Below are 18,133 nucleotides of genomic sequence, written 5' to 3'. Positions count from 1 at the left end.
CCACTCCAGCAACCCTCAGTTTGTTTCCTGAGATTAAGAATTCCTCATATCAGTGAGGTCATATGATACATGTCTTTCTCTGATTGACTTATTTCACTCAGCATAACACCCTCCAGTTCCATCCACTGTCGTTGCAAATGGCAAGATCTCATCAGGAGTAAGTGTTTAAGCCAGAATTCAAATCTGGTCAGCATCAGCTTCAACAAAAGGATTACTGCCATGTTTACTATTCTTACATGCATTGTCTCCGATGGTTGTCACAATGTTAAGTGTTAATTATTCCCATTTAACAAATGAAGGCAGTGCTCATTTGTAAATTAGCCTCTCTAAACCTAATTGGTGACAAAATGGATTGTTGTGTTTTTTATTTGCAGCTCTTTTTTCTTTAAAGTTCTCTCTTCCCAGTGTGGCTTCTTTCATTCACATTGTAGTTATAATTGACTTGGGCCACTTAAATAGTCTCCTAATTATTCTGAAATGTCTAGCTTTGCTTTCCCAACCATCTGCCCTTTCTCCTCATTCTATTCTGTATGTTCCCTGGAGTAATTCTTCTAAAATAAAATCTTATCATTTAACTTTACTCTGCTCACCTTTCCAAGGATTTCTCATGGCCTACTGCATAAAATTCAAACTCCAGCCTGACACAGTTATCCATCTGCCTCCTCCCCGACTCCTTGACCTAGTCCCCCTTGTACCTTTCCAGGTTCATATCCCAGGTTAATTTCTGTGTCACTCCATGCTTCAGTCCTACCAACCTGTTTGCTGTTTTCTGATCCTAATATGCTTTTTTATACTGGGCTTTCCTCATGACTCTCTCTACCTGAAATTACCTTTTCCGTGTTAGTGCTCGTAACTAGCTTCTAACCATCCTTCCAGGTTCACTTTAAGCCTTTAATGAATGAAACCTTTCTGACCACTTCCATCCCTAATGGAGTTGATCTCCTGACTCCTTTGTGCTCTTTCTGTACTTCGTGAATGCTGTTATCAAAACTCCTCTTAGATTTTATTGCTGTACTTGTATCTTTGTGTTTCTGTATGTGCTAGCCTGCAGGCTCCTTTGTTTATTTATCTACTGGTTTATTCGCCTTACATTATAGGTATGCTGTTATTTGTCAGATGATGCTTGGTAGTGAGGACATTAAGATGCTGAAAATATGTTCCCTGTCTTCAAGGAGTGTGTAATCTAATTGAGGAACTGAACAATTGGTGATAGTTGTGTTATGATGGAGAGACATAGCAGCAACATAGGAGCCAAAAATTGAGGCAAATTAAGGATGTTAGAAAAGGCCTCTTGAAAGGTAGAAACATTTAATGTTTTGTTCAGCACAACATCCCCTGCACCAGCTCAGTAAATTAAAAAAAAAAAAGAATGAGTGAATGGAATGTATGGCATGCCACGCAACTCTGAAAGTAAACATAATTGGAAAATAGTTTGAGTCACTTGTTTGATAATCATTCTTACTAAGTAAAAAATGAAGCATAGGGCTTGTACAGTTAATTTGTTCTTTTCTTTGAAAATGAGGTTGTTTTCATGGAAATGGTTGCGTGGAGATGAGCTTATCTTTGGAAGTTACAAACCAAAACTTTTTCTTACCCCTTGGGGCCCCCCTTCTCCACCACCGCCAAATGACTTAATAACCAAGAATGATCTCTAGGGTACTGTCAGGTATGTTACTATATAGAAAATATTACAAGTTCCTCACATTGTGACTCTTTCTATCCTGTGTTGGAGGAAAGGTAATATGGTAAAGGGATACTGTGAGTAAATTGTTCAGAAGTCTTTTTCTTGCTTGAATATATTGAGCTTTTGCCTGAAAACCCCATTATGTTTAACATTGACAAAAATAAGTATTCAGTTTGGGAAGATTTTTCAGCTGCCTTTACTCTTTGGTTTACATTTACCTTATTTTCTAGGCTATATTTGCTTTATATATACCTGCAGTGACAGAGACCACTTTGACAATCATAGCTGTCATGGGGGGAGATTATAATTTGGGATATGAGAATAATATGTATAAAAACAATTAGTTCTCTTAAACACAAGACTCTTAAAATTGAAAAACTGCTGTATTGAGATTTTTATGAAGCTTTAAAGATAATTATTCTTGTAAATGAAACTCATATTTTTTTCCTTATAAGACTTTTCTCTTTTACCTTGGATAGAAGATGCTGAATAGCATTAGAAATATTGAAAAACAATGTATGAATTCTGAGGACACAGAACTCTTTCTGTTTGAAAGAAAATTCTTTTTTTTTTTTTTTAAAGATAGCAAATAAATGCATGTCTTTGGTAAAATATGTTGTAGCACTTACACTTGACTTAAAAAATAGGAATACACACACACACGCACACATATACACACACAGTTTATTAAGTTATAAAATTGGATCTCTGTAAAGAATTTAGGAGACAGAGAATAGTTGAAAGAAGAAAAATTTGAAAGACTCAAAATTTTAACACATAGTAATAACCACTCTTTATACCTGGGAAATCTTTTTCTTTTAGTCTTTCTTCCATGTGAATCCTGTACATGCATAGGACTTTTTTTTTTTTTTTTAAAAAGCAAATTACTGTGAGATATTTCTGCTTCTATTTACAATATAGAAGGCTGGAAAGAGTATTGTTTCCTCCCTAACAATGAAAAAAAGCACAAAACAAAACAGATAAACTACAAAATGAAATTTTTTCTGGAACCCATCAGAGAGCAGAAATCACTTAGAAAAAAGAAGATGCTACATGCAGGTATAGTGAAAAGTATTACAGCAGACTTCTCAAAAATGGCAAGCCTGAGAGGATGGTGTGCCAGGCTTCAGGGACTCAGAACAAATCAAGCGAGAATTCTATAGACAGCAAAGTAACTTCCAGAAACAAAGTAAATATTTTTTAGCCAAACGGAAGCTGATAATTCATTGCCAACGGACCTGTAGTCTTTCTGCAGACATGAAATAAATGGAAATTCTTTATATAGAAGGTATATATGGGATCTTCCCCTCCTTCCTTCCCTCCCTAGTTGTTTCTCGCTCTGTATCTCTGTGTGTGAGTGTGTGTGTGTGTGTAGTATTATAAGACATATTTATATTAATTTTGTCTTTTCTCCCTGTATAATTATCATTATCATTTTCTTTTTGTTATGTCATGTTTGGGTTTATGTTGAAATACTTTGTATTCTGTTAGTTATCAGATGTTCTTCATATCCCTCCCCCTTATAGTATCCATTAATGATTCTTGCCTGAATCAGTTTTTCACTTGGATAATTACTGGCTTATGGTTCTTAATTAACTTATGGTTTCTTAATTCCTTGTGTATTACTTGGAATTCTCTTTTAAGGAGTCCTTCCCCATCTGCTTCCTTGCTACCTATCTTCTATCTCTCTACCTGTTTATCATCTACCTATCATCAGATGAGATTCACAGATTCTTACTTAATTCACTTGGTTCATTACTATATTTATTTTGATGCTCAGACTGTCCCAGACTTAGGGCATGTGAACCATTTCAGACTAGCTCCTATGCCTTGTTGATGTATTCTTGTCACATTTTGGGACATTACTTAACCATGGTATCATTGATTTATCCAAGGAGCCCACTTCCTTTTAGTGTTGAGTGGTATCTTAAACATAAGATCTAGGCATGTGTCTTTATTTTAAAATGTGTCATTTTGAATCAACAAATAGTTGCATATTGGTTTTTTTTTAAAGATTTTTCATTTATTTATTTGAGAGAGATTGAGAGAGAGTGCAGGGGGACGGGCAGAGGGAGAGGGAGAAATGTGGGGCTCCATCTCAGGACTGTGAGCTCATGACCTGAGCCAAAGGCAGAAGCTTACTACTGAACCACCCAGGGGCCCCTGCGTATTGGTTTTTTATGCAGTCTGCCTAGCTGGAGTGTTTATTCCATTACCTTAATGAATTTAGTGATATGGTCAACCTTAAGCCTGCCATCTTGCTATTGTTTTCCTATTTGTCTCATTCATTCTTGGCTCATTTTTTCCTGTTTTCCTTCCTTCTTTTTTTTTTTTTTTTTAAAGATTTTATTTATTTTTATTTGAGACAGAGAGAATGAGAGACAGAGAGCATGAGAGGGAGGAGGGTCAGAGGGAGAAGCAGACTCCCTGCCGAGCAGGGAGCCCGATGCGGGACTCGATCCCGGGACTCCAGGATCATGACCTGAGCCGAAGGCAGTCGCTCAACCAACTGAGCCACCCAGGCGCCCCTTCCTGCTTCTTGATTACGTTATTTTAGTATTATGATTTATTTTTCCTATTGGCTTTACTTGAATATAACTTCTTTTTTTTTTTAATTGTTTGTGTGCTTGCTCTAGGGATTACAGTGTACAATGTTAACTTATCATAGTTTACCCTGAATGATAGTATATCATTGTGCATGTAATTTAAGAATCTTCAACAGTATAAAGTAATTTATTTTCTCACTCCTTTTTTTTAGCATATATATTTTTAAGAATTTTATTTATTTATTTGACAGAGAGAGCCAGAGAGCACAAGTGGGGCAAATGGCAGAGGGAGAGGGAGAAGCAGGCTCCCAGAGCCTGATGTGGGGCTTGATCCCAGGCCCCTGGGATCATGACCTGAGCTGAAGGCAGACGCTTTACCAACTGAGCCACGCAGGCGCCCCTTCTCACTCCTTTTTTTGATGTTGTTGGTATATATTGCACATATACACCTCTTTTTAACTCTAAAATATGTTATTGTTTGTGCTTTTAACATTTAATAGTATTTTAAGGTTCAAGAAAAAAATTTATATTTACTTAATTTTGCATAGCGTTGGTACACATACGTACCATTTTCAGGCCTTCTTATTCTTTTCTACATATCTAGGTAACCCTTTGGTATCATTTTCCTTTAGCATGAAAAATTTCTTTTAGCATTTCCTTTAGGGTTATATCTTCTGGTATTGGATTGTCTTAGCTTTAAAAAATATTTCTAAAATATTTAATTTTTTAAAATTTAAAAATTTTTTTTAGAGAGAGAGAGAGAGTGGCATGGGGGGAGGTGCAGAGAGGGAGGGGGAGAGAGACTCTTAAGCAGGCTCCACCCCCAGCATGGAGACTGACACAGGGCTCGATCCCAGGACCCTGAGATCACAATCTGAGGCAAAATCAAGAGTTGGACCCTTAACTGACTGAGCCACCCAGGCGCCCCTCTAAAATACTTTAATTTAAAAGTTATTCTAAAAGTATTTTTATCATCTCTGTTTTCAAAAATATATTTTCTAAGCCATAGAATTCTAGGTTGATAGTCTTCCCTTTCCCTACACTTTAAAGATTGTGTTCCACTGTCTGCTTCCATTGTTTTCTGAAGAGAAATAAACTATCATTCCTATTGTTTCTCTGAACTTAACTGTCTTTTTTCTATGGTTGTTTTTAAGATTTTCTTTTTGTCTTTGGACTTTACAATTTGACTGTGATATTCTTAAGTGTTGTTTTATTTATATTAATTTTGTGTGGGATGTACTAAACCTCACGGATCTGTGGGTTGAAATATTTTATCATGTTTGGAGATGATTTTGCTACTATTTCTTTAAATATGTCTTCTTTCTCATTCTTTTTTTCTTCTGCAACTCCTAGCTGGTTGATGGATCATTGAGATTTCATCATTACTTGAGTGAACTGAATGTCTCAGTTTTAGTTAGGTTCAAATTACTTCTGATTTCAAATGCTATTGCAGAAGTCTCTTTGTGCATAAGACCAACTCTGAAATTCCAGAGCTTTCATCCAGGAGCTTATCTCTAATCTTAACAGTATTTGAGCTGGGCTATGTTTCAGCATTAGTTAGTTTTTTCTCTCTTTTGGATTGCATTTCAGTAGCCCTGAATCCAAAACCCCTTGCAGAATTTGCAAGATCTCTCTCTGATTTCTCACACTACCCTCACCATTTCTTATGGAGCATAACTCTTGTAGGGGAGAATTGTTGCGTCAGTTAATTTATTTTTGTTTTGAGGCTCTCCCGGATTCCAAACTGTAATAGTAGCCCATACTGTTAAAGGTTTGGTCTATTTCTCTTCATCTCAGCAAAGCCTTTCAGCCTCTGACTGTTTTAGTCTTTTATCCCTTATCCATTTGTACCCAGATTAGGCAAATGCCCTCAGATATGGAAGTGACTGCTACCCTTTGCTCACCTTTCAAAGGCATGTCCCGGTGTGGTGTGCAGTTTTGTTCAGTTATACATTTGTGTGTGTGTGTGTGTGTGTGTGTGTTACACTTTGTTGACATTGAAAGAAAATATAGCTTTTAAGGTTAGACCTAACTTTTTTGTTGTTATGAAAGTAATGGTGGTCTTTCTTGATCTTCTACATCATATCCAAATGTGGAACTTCTGCTAGATCTTCTTAAACCATAGTAGAGCTACATAATCAGTACTGGATGTCATGAGAGCGATTAATATCAGGAGCACAGATTACTTTAGGCACCTGTGTTAATCACTTTTATAGCCACCTTTACTTATTTGTAGCTCATATTACAATTGACCTGATGTAATTATGAGTTTAATATATGAAGGCAGGAACCATGACTATTTTGTTCATTCACCATTTTGATCTCATTATTCCACCAACACAATTCCCAGCCCCTCATATATTTGTGGAATGAAGTATTTCAGTTCAGTAATAATTTTGGAAAGGGTAGCAGTAGGCTAGAGGGTATTGGTCAATTAAATGTATCTTTGTATGGACCCTGTGAAAATATTTTGATGTTATCTTTTTTTCCTGATTTATGTCCTTGCATTCTGTAGTCTTATTTCTTTTTAGTATTTTTCTTTTTTCCACATAGCATGATAATGTAGCCTCCCTATATATTTAGAATTGTAAGATTTTTAATCTGACTATACTAAGCCTCTTATTTTCTTTTCTAGAAAGAGAAATCAATGAGATAAATTTTGTGACCATTGTCCAGAAGTAATAAATATACAAAGAACTCACAAATCTCTATTTACAGTTATTTCTTGATGTTTATAATCTAGTATTTCTATAACAGTAACCTTATCATTGAAGAAATACTTGTCTTAAAAGGATATCTTTTATAGAAAGCCATCTTGGGTGATGCTTTCAGGGGCTCATGAAGGATGTATAGGTCTAGAATTTAGTCTGTTGGTTACAGGACTATTGTCTTTTTTTAAACTTTGCATATAAAGATGGCTATTGAGGAGTGCCTGAGTGGCTCAGTCATTAAGCATCTGCCTTGGCCCTGCGTCAGGCTCCCTGCTCAGCGGGAAGCCTGCTTCTCCCTCTAACACTCCCCCTGCTTGTATTCCCTCTCTCTCTGTCAAATAAATGAATAAAAATCTTAAAAAAAATAAAGATGGCTATTGAATAATTGTCTTTATGTTTTAATGTATAGAAAATGTCATTATTGGGGCACCTGGCTGGTCAGTTGGTAGAGTATGCAACTCTTGATCTTGGGGTTGTGAGTTTGAGCCCTATTTTGGGGGTAGAGTTTACTTAAAACAACAACACATGATAAGGGCTTAATAATGTCCATTGGATTAAAAATGAGTGAATAAATTAAAAAAAGAGAAACTATCTTTATTGATCACTTTGAGGATAGTAAGAATTATAAGACATTTATGCATAATTAAACTGCTGGTCTGAAACACTTATTTTGGAATCAGAGCTAAATAGACATTATATGAAAGATGACAGTACAGGAGCAGAGATATCTTTTCTTAGGAGCCTTTACCAGCTAATGGTGCAGGAAGCCAATAGAGAGACCATGTTGGAAAATTATAAATATTAACAACCTATGAAGGAACTTGGAAGTATAGGAGAAATAATGGTTTCAGGATGAGAAATCATGCTGGGGAATTCTTTATCTACCCTGAGAGACAGTATAGCATAGTGTTTAAATGCTGTGGGTTTTAGAGCTAGATGGCCTGTGTTGAAGTCCTTTTTGTGCTGTGTACTTACTGTGTGACCTTGAACAAGTTACTTAACTTCTCTGTGCCTTCATTTCCTCATCTGTAAATTAGAAATACTAGTAAAAGTATTTAGTATCATGAATGTGAAGTTAAATGAATTTTAATATATTAAAGTACTTAGAATCTAATCTCTGGCACAAAATAAATGTTATTTGCTGCTGCCATTATTATTATTGTTGTTGTTATTATTATTATTATCATTCTCAGAAGTACCACTGGCACCTTGTTTGTTTGCAAAGTAATCCTGCTACCTGGGATGACTGACTCGAGAATTCTTTTTCAGCTCAACTGAAGTCGATGACATGATTCGCAAATCTACAAACCTGTTGCTAACCAGAACTCTGAGCAACTCCCTGCAGAATGTCATTAAAAGGAAGAATATTGGACTTACTGAGGTAAAGCTGCTCTTAATGGAGGCAGCCAAGGCTATATGTGAACAGACGTCCTAAGCTCTGGGGCCTGTTTGTGAGTTAATTATAACTTTCTATATGGTCCGTCACGTTCTTCCTAATGGAGTTCTTATGGTGCAAGTGCAAAACAAATCATTTGTTTTTCTCTTTGGTCACTTTGGAGAAATCTATTACATTTTTGAAAAGTCACTTTTTCTCTCTCTCTCTCATTATTTTCACCAGCTTAACTGGTTTTCCTTTCCAAAGTTGTTGTGATAAATTTGTCGTATTTGCCATCAATTACATGAAAACAAAATTGTTGGTGAGAGAGTATAGTCAACATCAGGTTCCTATCTAAATGAGTGGCAGTTCAGATACAACATACACTATGAAATCACATGCATAAATCATTGATGCCAAGCATATTGGCACTTATTGTCCACGGTTAGTGTTAGACTCTGCTTTTGTATTTGAGATACCTCATGTATATGAATGGTAAATTACTCTTCATCAGCATGCAAGTCTGGGGATTTGGGATTGAGGAAATGTGAGAGAAAGGCAATCGTCACATTTCTCTGGAAGCTTACAGAATCTCACAAAGTGAGGAGGGATATTACACACATGTTGAGAACAGTATCTTGGCAAACTGAAGATCTGGCACATTGGCGTATAGTCCTAAAATTTAGAAAGATGTGAAGTTTCCTTTCTTTTGGAAACCCAGGATTGCTTGGGAGCGTCAACCTGCCATTTTATGGAAATTTTAGTGCCAAAAGTGAGAGCTTGGAGGAATTTTTTTCACAGAGAAAGGGAAAGGCTGTTGACCATCTGTTTTACTTGTAGAGGTGGTGTAGTTTGAAAGTTGCTCTAGGAAAAATTGACATTTTCAGATATACACTATCAAAGATAATGGTGAAAGTAGGCAAATGGTTAATGATGCTGAGTCATAGGTAAAGACAGCTGGAAGCCAGGTGAACATCTACTTCTGATTTTGGACTGCTTGTTCCTTTCCCTGTGTTAAGATTTTAAAATATTATAATGTGGAACTTCGGCAGTGTTTGAGTTCTGCTTATAGCAAACTGTTTTACGATTGAAAGTTACATTCGAAGGACAGTTCCCTCATTTTGCAGAGCTTCCTTTCTGCTGCTTGGTATAGAAATATTAGGTATTATCTTTACGTGTCTGAGAGTAGGTTAACTTCTTTTCATCATCAGGAGGGCTAAGAAAAAAGGAGAGTGGAGTGAAGTGGAGTGAAAAGTCAGAAGTCCTCCTGCTTTTGTTACATTGTACTGTTCTCCTTTTGTGAATCCCAAGCAGGACAGGAAGCTTGCTATTTATTTTGTGAACTATCTCTATATTACAACTCTTGATATAAGTTTTCTTACGCCATTTGATTTAACAGTCTCTCCAAATATTTTAAACAAGTAGCGTAACAGGAATACGGTGCGATAGAAACAGCTTTGACCTCAGAAGTGTCTTGAGTTTAGCGGTGGCTGTGCCATTGGTTTACTATGACATCTTAAGAGAAAGACCCAACTTCTCAGTTCTTCAGTTTTCCTGACTTCATTGTCCTTTAAGGGCACTGCACAGATCAGGTCAGGATAGGAAGAGGTAGTAGGAGCTTATCAAAGACTATATCATAGTTCTTGGCACCATTTCAGTGAAGGCTAACTATTCTTCCTCAGTCACTGGATCTTTCTAGGCAGTAATGCCCTTTCGTTATCAATGTCTTTGCATATGGCTAAAGGAACATCTGCACACGTTGATTTATTTTGGCTATTATGGTGGTGTGCACATGTATAGACAAATACAGACCCAACCAGTAATTTTTATCACCAACCAGTAAATCTTTGAATAACTATGTTACTCACCTTTGGGAAAAAAAGACATTATATCTTCATTTACAGGGAACTCAGGTGAGTTCCCATCTGAAATCATCATCACGCTAGGTAACGTTTGTGGAACAGTTTGTATTCTTCAAAGCCCATCACAGATACCATCTCATTTAGGACAGTCACATTTGGAACTAGCTGGGCATGTGTTATTATTCCCATTTTATAGACGGCGTAATTCAAGTTCAGGGAGGTTGCCCACGGTTATGTAGTTAATAAAATGATAAAAATGAGACCGATGTCTGGGTTGTTTTTTCCCAAACTTAATTCGCTTTTCTATAAGGTACGGCCTTCCATATTAATTTAATTATTTTATCGTAACAAAGGGATTTTTATAAAAAGTCCATAGTAATATGGAAATTGTTCTAGTTAGAGATGATTTTGTGTCAGCAAGCACATAGCCATTTAAACAATAGAAGTATTATAAGCATAGAGAACTCACCGAATCCTACTTCAGGTTATCAGACAATTCTTTCAGGACTTAAAAGTTCCTATAAGCTCATGTCTCTCTGTCGGCCTGTCTTGTTTGAATTTACATGGTATCTCATTTCTTCTCTCTTTCTGTCCATACGCTCTTATCCTTTCAGCTGTGTACCCTGGCTTTCTTGCTTTTCTCATTGCTGCTTTGCTCCCCCACGTTGAGACAAGTCAGCATTTCCTTTCAGTTCTCGCTTACTGTAGCTTAAATTCCTTGCACTCTCAGACCGTTTGTGCCTATCCCTATTCAGTCAGCGAGGTTAGCTGTTTTTCTTAGGCTGCTTCTTCCAGGTCTGTGGGGAGAAGGGCAGATGAGCTGTGAAGAATGTGTGTTCTAAAGCAGAGTACCTGGGTTCAATTCTGCCTGGGTTCTCTTCCCTTACTAGATATGTGCTGGGGGAAATGACTTGGCTTTATGTGTAAAATGGGGACAAGAAGAGCACTTATTTCATAAGGTTGTTGTGAGGATTGAATGAACATACGAAGTGCTTACAACAGTGCCTAGTACATAGTGAATACTCAAGGCATATTACCTAGTATTGTTAAGAAAGAGGTCTGGGCGGGTGAACAGTGATTGTCAGGTTTAGTGCAGAGATGGTTTTTCAACTAAGAGAAGTTAGAAGATTAGAGCAAGACGACCTGTTAAGATAAATAACTTGCTTGGGCGCCTGGGTGGCTCAGTTGGTTAAGCGACTGCCTTCGGCTCAGGTCATGATCCTGGAGTCCCGGGATCGAGTCCCACATCGGGCTCCCTGCTCGGCAGGGAGTCTGCTTCTCCCTCTAACCCTACCCCTCTTGCGCTCTCTCTCTCAAATAAATAAATAAAATCTTAAAAAAAAAAAAAAAAAGATAAATAACTTGCTTATTAACTTAATAGTATTAATTGAGTACCTACTGTGTAACAGGCACTGATCTAAGCTTTATGGATAAATAAGTGAACAACAACAAGAACAACAACAGAAAGAGTCCTTGTTTACATTCTAGTGGCAGAAAACATAATAGATAATAAGCAAAATAAATAGTAAATCATCTAGTATGATAGAGGGAGGTGAATGCATTGAAGAGAAAGAAAGAACCTGGGTTAAGGGAATCAGGAGTCTGGTGGAGGTTGAAGGTTGGTCTTAATAAAAAGATGGTGAGGCAAATAGCATTCTTGGCAAAGGTTAGAGCAAAGGTCTAAAGGTGTTAAGTTACTGGTCAGTTCAGGGAATAATAAGAAAGCTAGGGTAAAGCTAGAGTGGAGTGAGAAGGGGGAAGAGAAGCAGGAGATTAGATCACAGAGGTGTCAGGGGTTTGTGGTCGGCCCCTGTAAAGTGTTAGGCTTTTATTTTAAGTGAAGTGGGAAGCCGTTGCAGGAATTTGATGAGTGAAATGATGTGACACATTTCAGAGGAATAACATTGACTGTGGTTTTGAGAATAAACTGTAGGGTGTAAACAGGGAGACCAGTTGGGAAGCTATGACACTAATACAGCGAGATTTAATGGCAGCGTTGGTGGTGGTGACAGGTTATCAGATTTGGAGTGTAGAGTCAGCATGCTTTCCTGATGAATGGATGTGAAGGGAGAGAGAAAGCAAGAAGTTGAAGGTAACTCCAAGATGTTTTGATTTTAGCAGCTAGATGGTTGTATATACCATGCACTGTGTTGGCAAAATCTTTAGGTAGAGCTAGGTTTAGAGTGGAGGAGATTGGGAATTTGATTTTGGACATATTTAATTTATAGTGTTTACTCACATACATTTTGCGATATTGAGTAAACAGTTGTATTTTTGAGTTTGGAGTTTGAAAGAGAGGTTTGGCCTGGAGATAAATTTTGGGGAATACAAATAATATTTATAACCACCTGATCAGATAGTATTACTAAAGGAATTTGTAAAAATGGAGAAGAGAAGATGAAGGACTGAACTCTTGGGTATTCCATTATTAATGAGTCAGGAGAAAAGAGGAACTCACAAAGGATTGGGAAGGAGCCACTAGAGAAGGAAAAAAAACAAAACAAAACAAGAACAGTAACAGGAGTATGGTGTCTCAGAAGCCAAGTGAAGAAAGTATATCAAGAAGGAGGGAGTAGTCAGCTTGACAAATACTGATGATCGATTAGGTAAGATGAAGATTAAGAATTACTATGGGACTTAGCAACTTGGAGTATGTTGGTGACCTCAGTAAGATCATTTTTAATAGAATGATGATAGGAGGCTCCTGATGGAGTAGGTTTAAAAGAGATTGGGTCCTGTACAGAAGAATTTCAAATAATCTATGTAGATAGTACCCTCTCAAGGAGGTGGAGCTTAGCTCCCACCCCTTGTATGTGGTTTTGCTTAAGACTTGCTTTCCAGGGTATGGAAGGAGGGAAAAAGTTACTTTACAGTGAAGAAACCTGCCAGACACTACCTCGGTCAGGTGATCAAGATGAACATAATCATTGGTAAGTGATAGTGATCGCATGTACCTTTGGTATGATGTGATGAGAAGGCATTTGTGATCCCCCAAAATACACTCTAACCATGAGAAAAAAATTTAAAAAACCCAAATTGAAGGACATTCTACAAAATACCTGACCAGTACTCCTTAAAACTATTAGGGTCTCAAAAACAAGGAAAGTCTGAGAAACCATTAACAGACCAGAGGAGGCTGAGGAGACGTGACAGCTAAATGTAATGCGGGATTTTAGACCGGATCCTGAAAATGGTAAAGAACATTAGGGAGAAACTAGTGAAATCTGAATACAGTGTGTTGCTTTGTGAATAGTAATATACCAGGGTTGGCCCTTTAGTTGTGGTAAATGTACCGTAGTAATGTAAGATGCTAAGAATAGGAGGAACTGGGTGTGGTGTATTTGGGATCTCTTTGCAGCTATTTTGTAATATAAAACCATTTTAAAAATAAAGTGTTGACTTAAACAATTTAAAGAATGGGAAGAGTGGAATCGGAGACAGCAAGTAGAAGACAACTGTTTTAGGGAATTTTGTTACCAAGGTAAGCAAGGAAATGAGGAGGTAGTTGGCTGGGGAAATGGATTAAGCACAAGTTTTTTATTTTGTTTTTTAATAGGAGAAGTAACAGCATGTTATTTCTGATGAGAATGATGCAGTAGAAAGCAAAAAGTTGGTGACAGAGGAGAAAAGGGGAAATCTTTGGAGGAATGTCCTTGAGGAGGAGAGAGACTTTAGAATCTGATGCACAAGCAAAGGGATTGGCTTTAGGTGGTGTAGAGTTCATCTCTGGGAACAGATGAGACTCAGAGTATGTGGATGCAGATGGTGGTGGCTGGGCATATGTTATGGTGGCAGACTCCAAATGTTCTGTTTGCTCAGTGAAAGATAGATCTTCAGCTGAAAGTAGAGATCCAGAGCAAATGTTGGGGTTGAAGCAGAGGGAAAGTATATCTCGGGGTATGGAAAAGAGATTTGGTTGGTACTCGATAATGTGGTTATTTTGTAGCCTTAAGTGCCCACTTTGGCTAGTGGATAGGAGTTAAAGTGAGACCAGTCAGAATGGTTGTATATTTTCTTAAGCCATATTTAGCTGGAGATATAATAAGTAAGTCTATATCAATAATAGCTTTCAGGAAGTTGGTATATATTATACTTAATGCTTAATATTTATATTAGTATTTATATTTAATAATTGGCACTATATTGATTATTTCTTTGGTATGACATTGATGTTACTATCTCAGTTGTAAGATGATGAAAGATAGTAACTTTGCCTAAGGCCACATAATCAGTAGGTAGCTTGGAAATAAGATTTGAGATGTTTTGAAAGATAAAATTTTCTTTTAAAAAATAAGATTTGAAGTAAGGTTTGAAACCAGATTTATTTTGTTCTAAACCTTTGGTCTGTCACTACATTAATTTGAAAACATCAATATCATAGAGAGAAAGGAAATAAACCACCAATTTATTATTCTCAGAATATCAGAGAATTACTTATGTTTGAAAGAAAATTTTAAGATGAATCAAAAAACATCCTTTATCTTTATGAAGAATGAATTGATAGACTTAAGATATAAATTGGATTTAAAAATGTGTTTATTTTAGATGATAGACATAATATACCTTCACTTTATTTAAGTCTCCACTCAAATGTCATTTCCTTAAGGAGGCCTTCCTTGACCACCCTGAGACCTACCATCACCATGTAACTCCTTATTTCACTTCTATTTCCAGGGCTTATTATTACTTGACATTATGGTATATGTTTCTGTGTGTTTGTGGTTACTCTAATTTCCACAAGGCCAGGGACTTTGTCTGTTTTGTGTATAATTGTGTACAGCTGTATTCTCATTCCTTGGCACATAGGAGTTCTTCATTGATGAAAGAGAGAAGAAAGAAAAAAGAAAAGTAGGTAGTAGGTTCTTAGGGTAAAGTTAAGGAAATTAAGATTTCCTATTAGTGAAAACATGTTAAATATTTATATATATATTTTATTATATTTATAATAGTGCCCCAGGAGACCTGAATAAATAACCAATGCTTTGCATTCAACCTTTCTTTTGGATATTATTTAGATTGATGACCACATGGTTCTATCCTGTTATTTATCTCCCACATAACAGTGTTCACTGTCCCCTGTTAACAGCAATGATATTGCTAATATTACATTAAAACATTTTGTAATTAAGTCTTGTCAAAAATAATCCTTGTACTAGACCTATGAATTTGGAACCAGTAGTTCCAAGTACTTCAGTATTTTAGGTATTTGCTTTGGAGATGGTAAAAAATGAGTAGTTGACCCAGCTTTTTGTATCTTTGCTGGGGTGAAATGGAGAAAAAAATTCCCTGAAATCCTAGATGTTATTTTTGTGAATAAGAGCCAACACTGCTATTTAGTTCTTTATCTTGCAAATCCAGCAGTGGAGAAGCATTGGGGGTGTGGAGAGGGAGCGTGACTTCTCATTTTCTTGCTTTGGGTTAGTCCTTTTGAAGCGTCAGTGTCCTGAATTCTCTGCTTTGGGAAACAAGATAAGGTAATAGGCGACTTCCACAGTTTACTCTGTGCTGTCCTCATTAGATTCTCTCTGCTACTGGGAATGAGAGACAGAAAAATTTTCTGCTTCTTAATGGTTTTTAACCTAAGTGACTCCTGTCATTTAGTTGTGAGGTGATTGGTTGCTTTATAGTGTTCTTTTTTTTTTTCCAGACAGTCCTCACAGAACTCTACTTTATATAAGCATAACCAATACCTAATCTGTTGCTAATACCATGTCCTTGAAACAATGTTAAGGACAGTTTGGATTGCTGCAGTGATATATTTTTATAAGAGAGTGGGAAGTGAGGTTTAAAAATATCAAAGGAGCTCAAAACTCTGATGGAAGTTCATATCTGAAATTGCTTCATTGCATCCTTAAGTTCAGAATTATCCCCACAGTATCTGCCTTTACATTTGTAAATGCCCTTGTAAGGATTTTGGTTAGCTGTCATTCAGGAGTAGAGATCACTTAGACCTCATTAACAGACATTATTCCCTTTGAAAATGACATGGTATCTAATGTAATCCTAGAGTGTTTTAATAGTCTATTCTATGCTCAGCAATGAAACATTTCAAAAGTGACTGACAGCCAATTGATGTAATTCATGGTGATCTTCTGTGTTGACAGATCTTTAAAAAGTCAAGGGAAATTACTACTGTACCCAGTGAAGCCGCCTCCTTTTTTTTTTTTTTTAACTGCCAATATCCTGCAAAACAGGACAATTTTCTCTTTGACTGCCACTGTTTTTTATTTCGATAACATGACATGATTCCTCCTTATTATTAGGATTTCTTTTGATAGATTGAATGTGTTCCCTATAGGTAATGCTGACTTTAAAATAGAAATTCTTCAGTTCTCCAAATTAACTCTCTTACTTTTCTGACTTATACATCAAGACAATCTTGCCAGTAGCCACCTTCCCACTCAGGAAGAGGAATGATTTAATTTAGACTATTTAAATTTTTAAAATGATTTTAGTCTTTCTCTGAGGGAGAAACATGTTAAAAGGAAGGGGGTGATGAATTGCTTATTTTGGTAGATGTTTTTTCCTAGAGCACTCTACAGTTAAAAGTCTGATGTTTTGGGTAATTTTGTAGAGAGAGTATCTGTGTCCAAAACTCAGAGTCTCCAAATTCAAACTGTAGAATGAAGGGAAGGGGCTTAGTGAGGAATATGAACTTGTCTGATGAGTTGTGGGGAATAATACAAAGATCTAGTCCTATTGTTGCCCTAACTTTTAATTTTTTTTTTTTTTTTTGGAACTGCATCTCTGGGTTTCTGCTCTTTGTCCTCATGTTTCAAAAGTAGACATTTTCCAGCTGATCCTTGGGGAATAGAAGGTACCTTTTTCCTTAGTCCAATCTATTACTAAAGCATTGTCATTATGCTTTGACATGTATTTTTTGAGAATGAACAGTGTGCTTTAGCTCTGTGCTGGTTTGCTGTTGGGGAGATAAGAGTGTACTTTCTGATTATAATCCTATTAATATTTTTGTTTAATATTCCACAGTATAATACAATGAGTTCTACTCAAGTATAATTCCAGCTTTTAAGCATTGTTTTGAAGTACCATTTGATTGTAAAATGTGTATTACCCCCCACCTTCATCTTCACTTCCAATTTCCCTTTGTGTCATCTATCTACTCTCCTGGCTGCCTCTCTGACTGAGGGAAGACCTAAGTTCATCCATAGCCTTATACACCCAAACTCCCCCTGCCTGCCACAACCCCACTACCACACACATTCTTGTGGAAATAAAAAGTTAAAGATGTGGGAAAGAGAAACAAAAAAAGGTTCTATTCCATTTTCTCTTTGTATTTCTTTTAGACTCTGGGAAATGGGAATAGTTTTCATAGTTGAAATAAATAATTAGGTACCCCTCCTTTTTGAAATTTAAATTTATTTTTTACATGGAGTAGAATCAAAGCTTGGAGAGGTCTAGTTGATGGCTACCCAGAATCTGGTATTTCAGCCTCATGTACCAAAGCGTGCAGCATTCCACAGCTGCCATTTTTATGTTTATGCCAAAACGCTCTGTCAGAAGTCATTTCAATGAGTCCATAATTTGAAGGTAGAGGACTTGGATTGAGTCCTAATTCCATTTAGGTTCTGTGATCTAAAGAAAATCATTTAATTTTTGTTTCTGTTTAGTAAAAGAGAAGCAATAATTATCCCCACTTAACTTAGTTTTCCAGGTTGCTGGGAAGACAATGTAAGAAAATGCATTGTGAACTACTTTGCAAACTTTAATTCTTTTTTTTCTTCATTGATTTATTAATATAAAATAGGGTCCTTTTCACTTTTTACATAGTCAGAATAATTATGCTTAATCTCCTTAGCCATGTTTACCTCTATCATTATAATAATTAGTTTGTCCATGTTATTGTTGGGGGGAGAGAGAGAGAGAGAAAGTATTAATGTCACACTGAGAAAGTTACTTCTTACTCAAGAAAACATACTTGTAAAGGAAGGGCTGTC

The 18,133-nt window shown here is 36.5% G+C and overlaps 1 protein-coding gene across 1 annotated transcript in view; it reads left to right on the top strand.

The window, feature by feature from the left end:
- EXOC6B (exocyst complex component 6B) overlaps positions 1–18,133 on the top strand; it is a 557,753-nt gene that overhangs the window by 281,600 nt on the left and 258,020 nt on the right. Inside the window, exon 12 of the mRNA XM_081797284.1 lies at positions 8,189–8,322. Within this exon, the coding sequence (XP_081653410.1) occupies positions 8,189–8,322 (134 nt within the window). The remainder of the gene's footprint in view (positions 1–8,188; positions 8,323–18,133) is intronic.

The sequence above is a fragment of the Leptonychotes weddellii genome, chromosome 10 (genome assembly GCF_054177405.1).
Source record: "Leptonychotes weddellii isolate Sample4059 chromosome 10, ASM5417740v2, whole genome shotgun sequence".
In the NCBI taxonomy this organism is placed as follows: Eukaryota; Metazoa; Chordata; class Mammalia; order Carnivora; family Phocidae; genus Leptonychotes; species Leptonychotes weddellii.
Note: the sequence above shows the minus strand (reverse complement) of the source record. Positions and strands in the feature narration are given on the sequence as shown.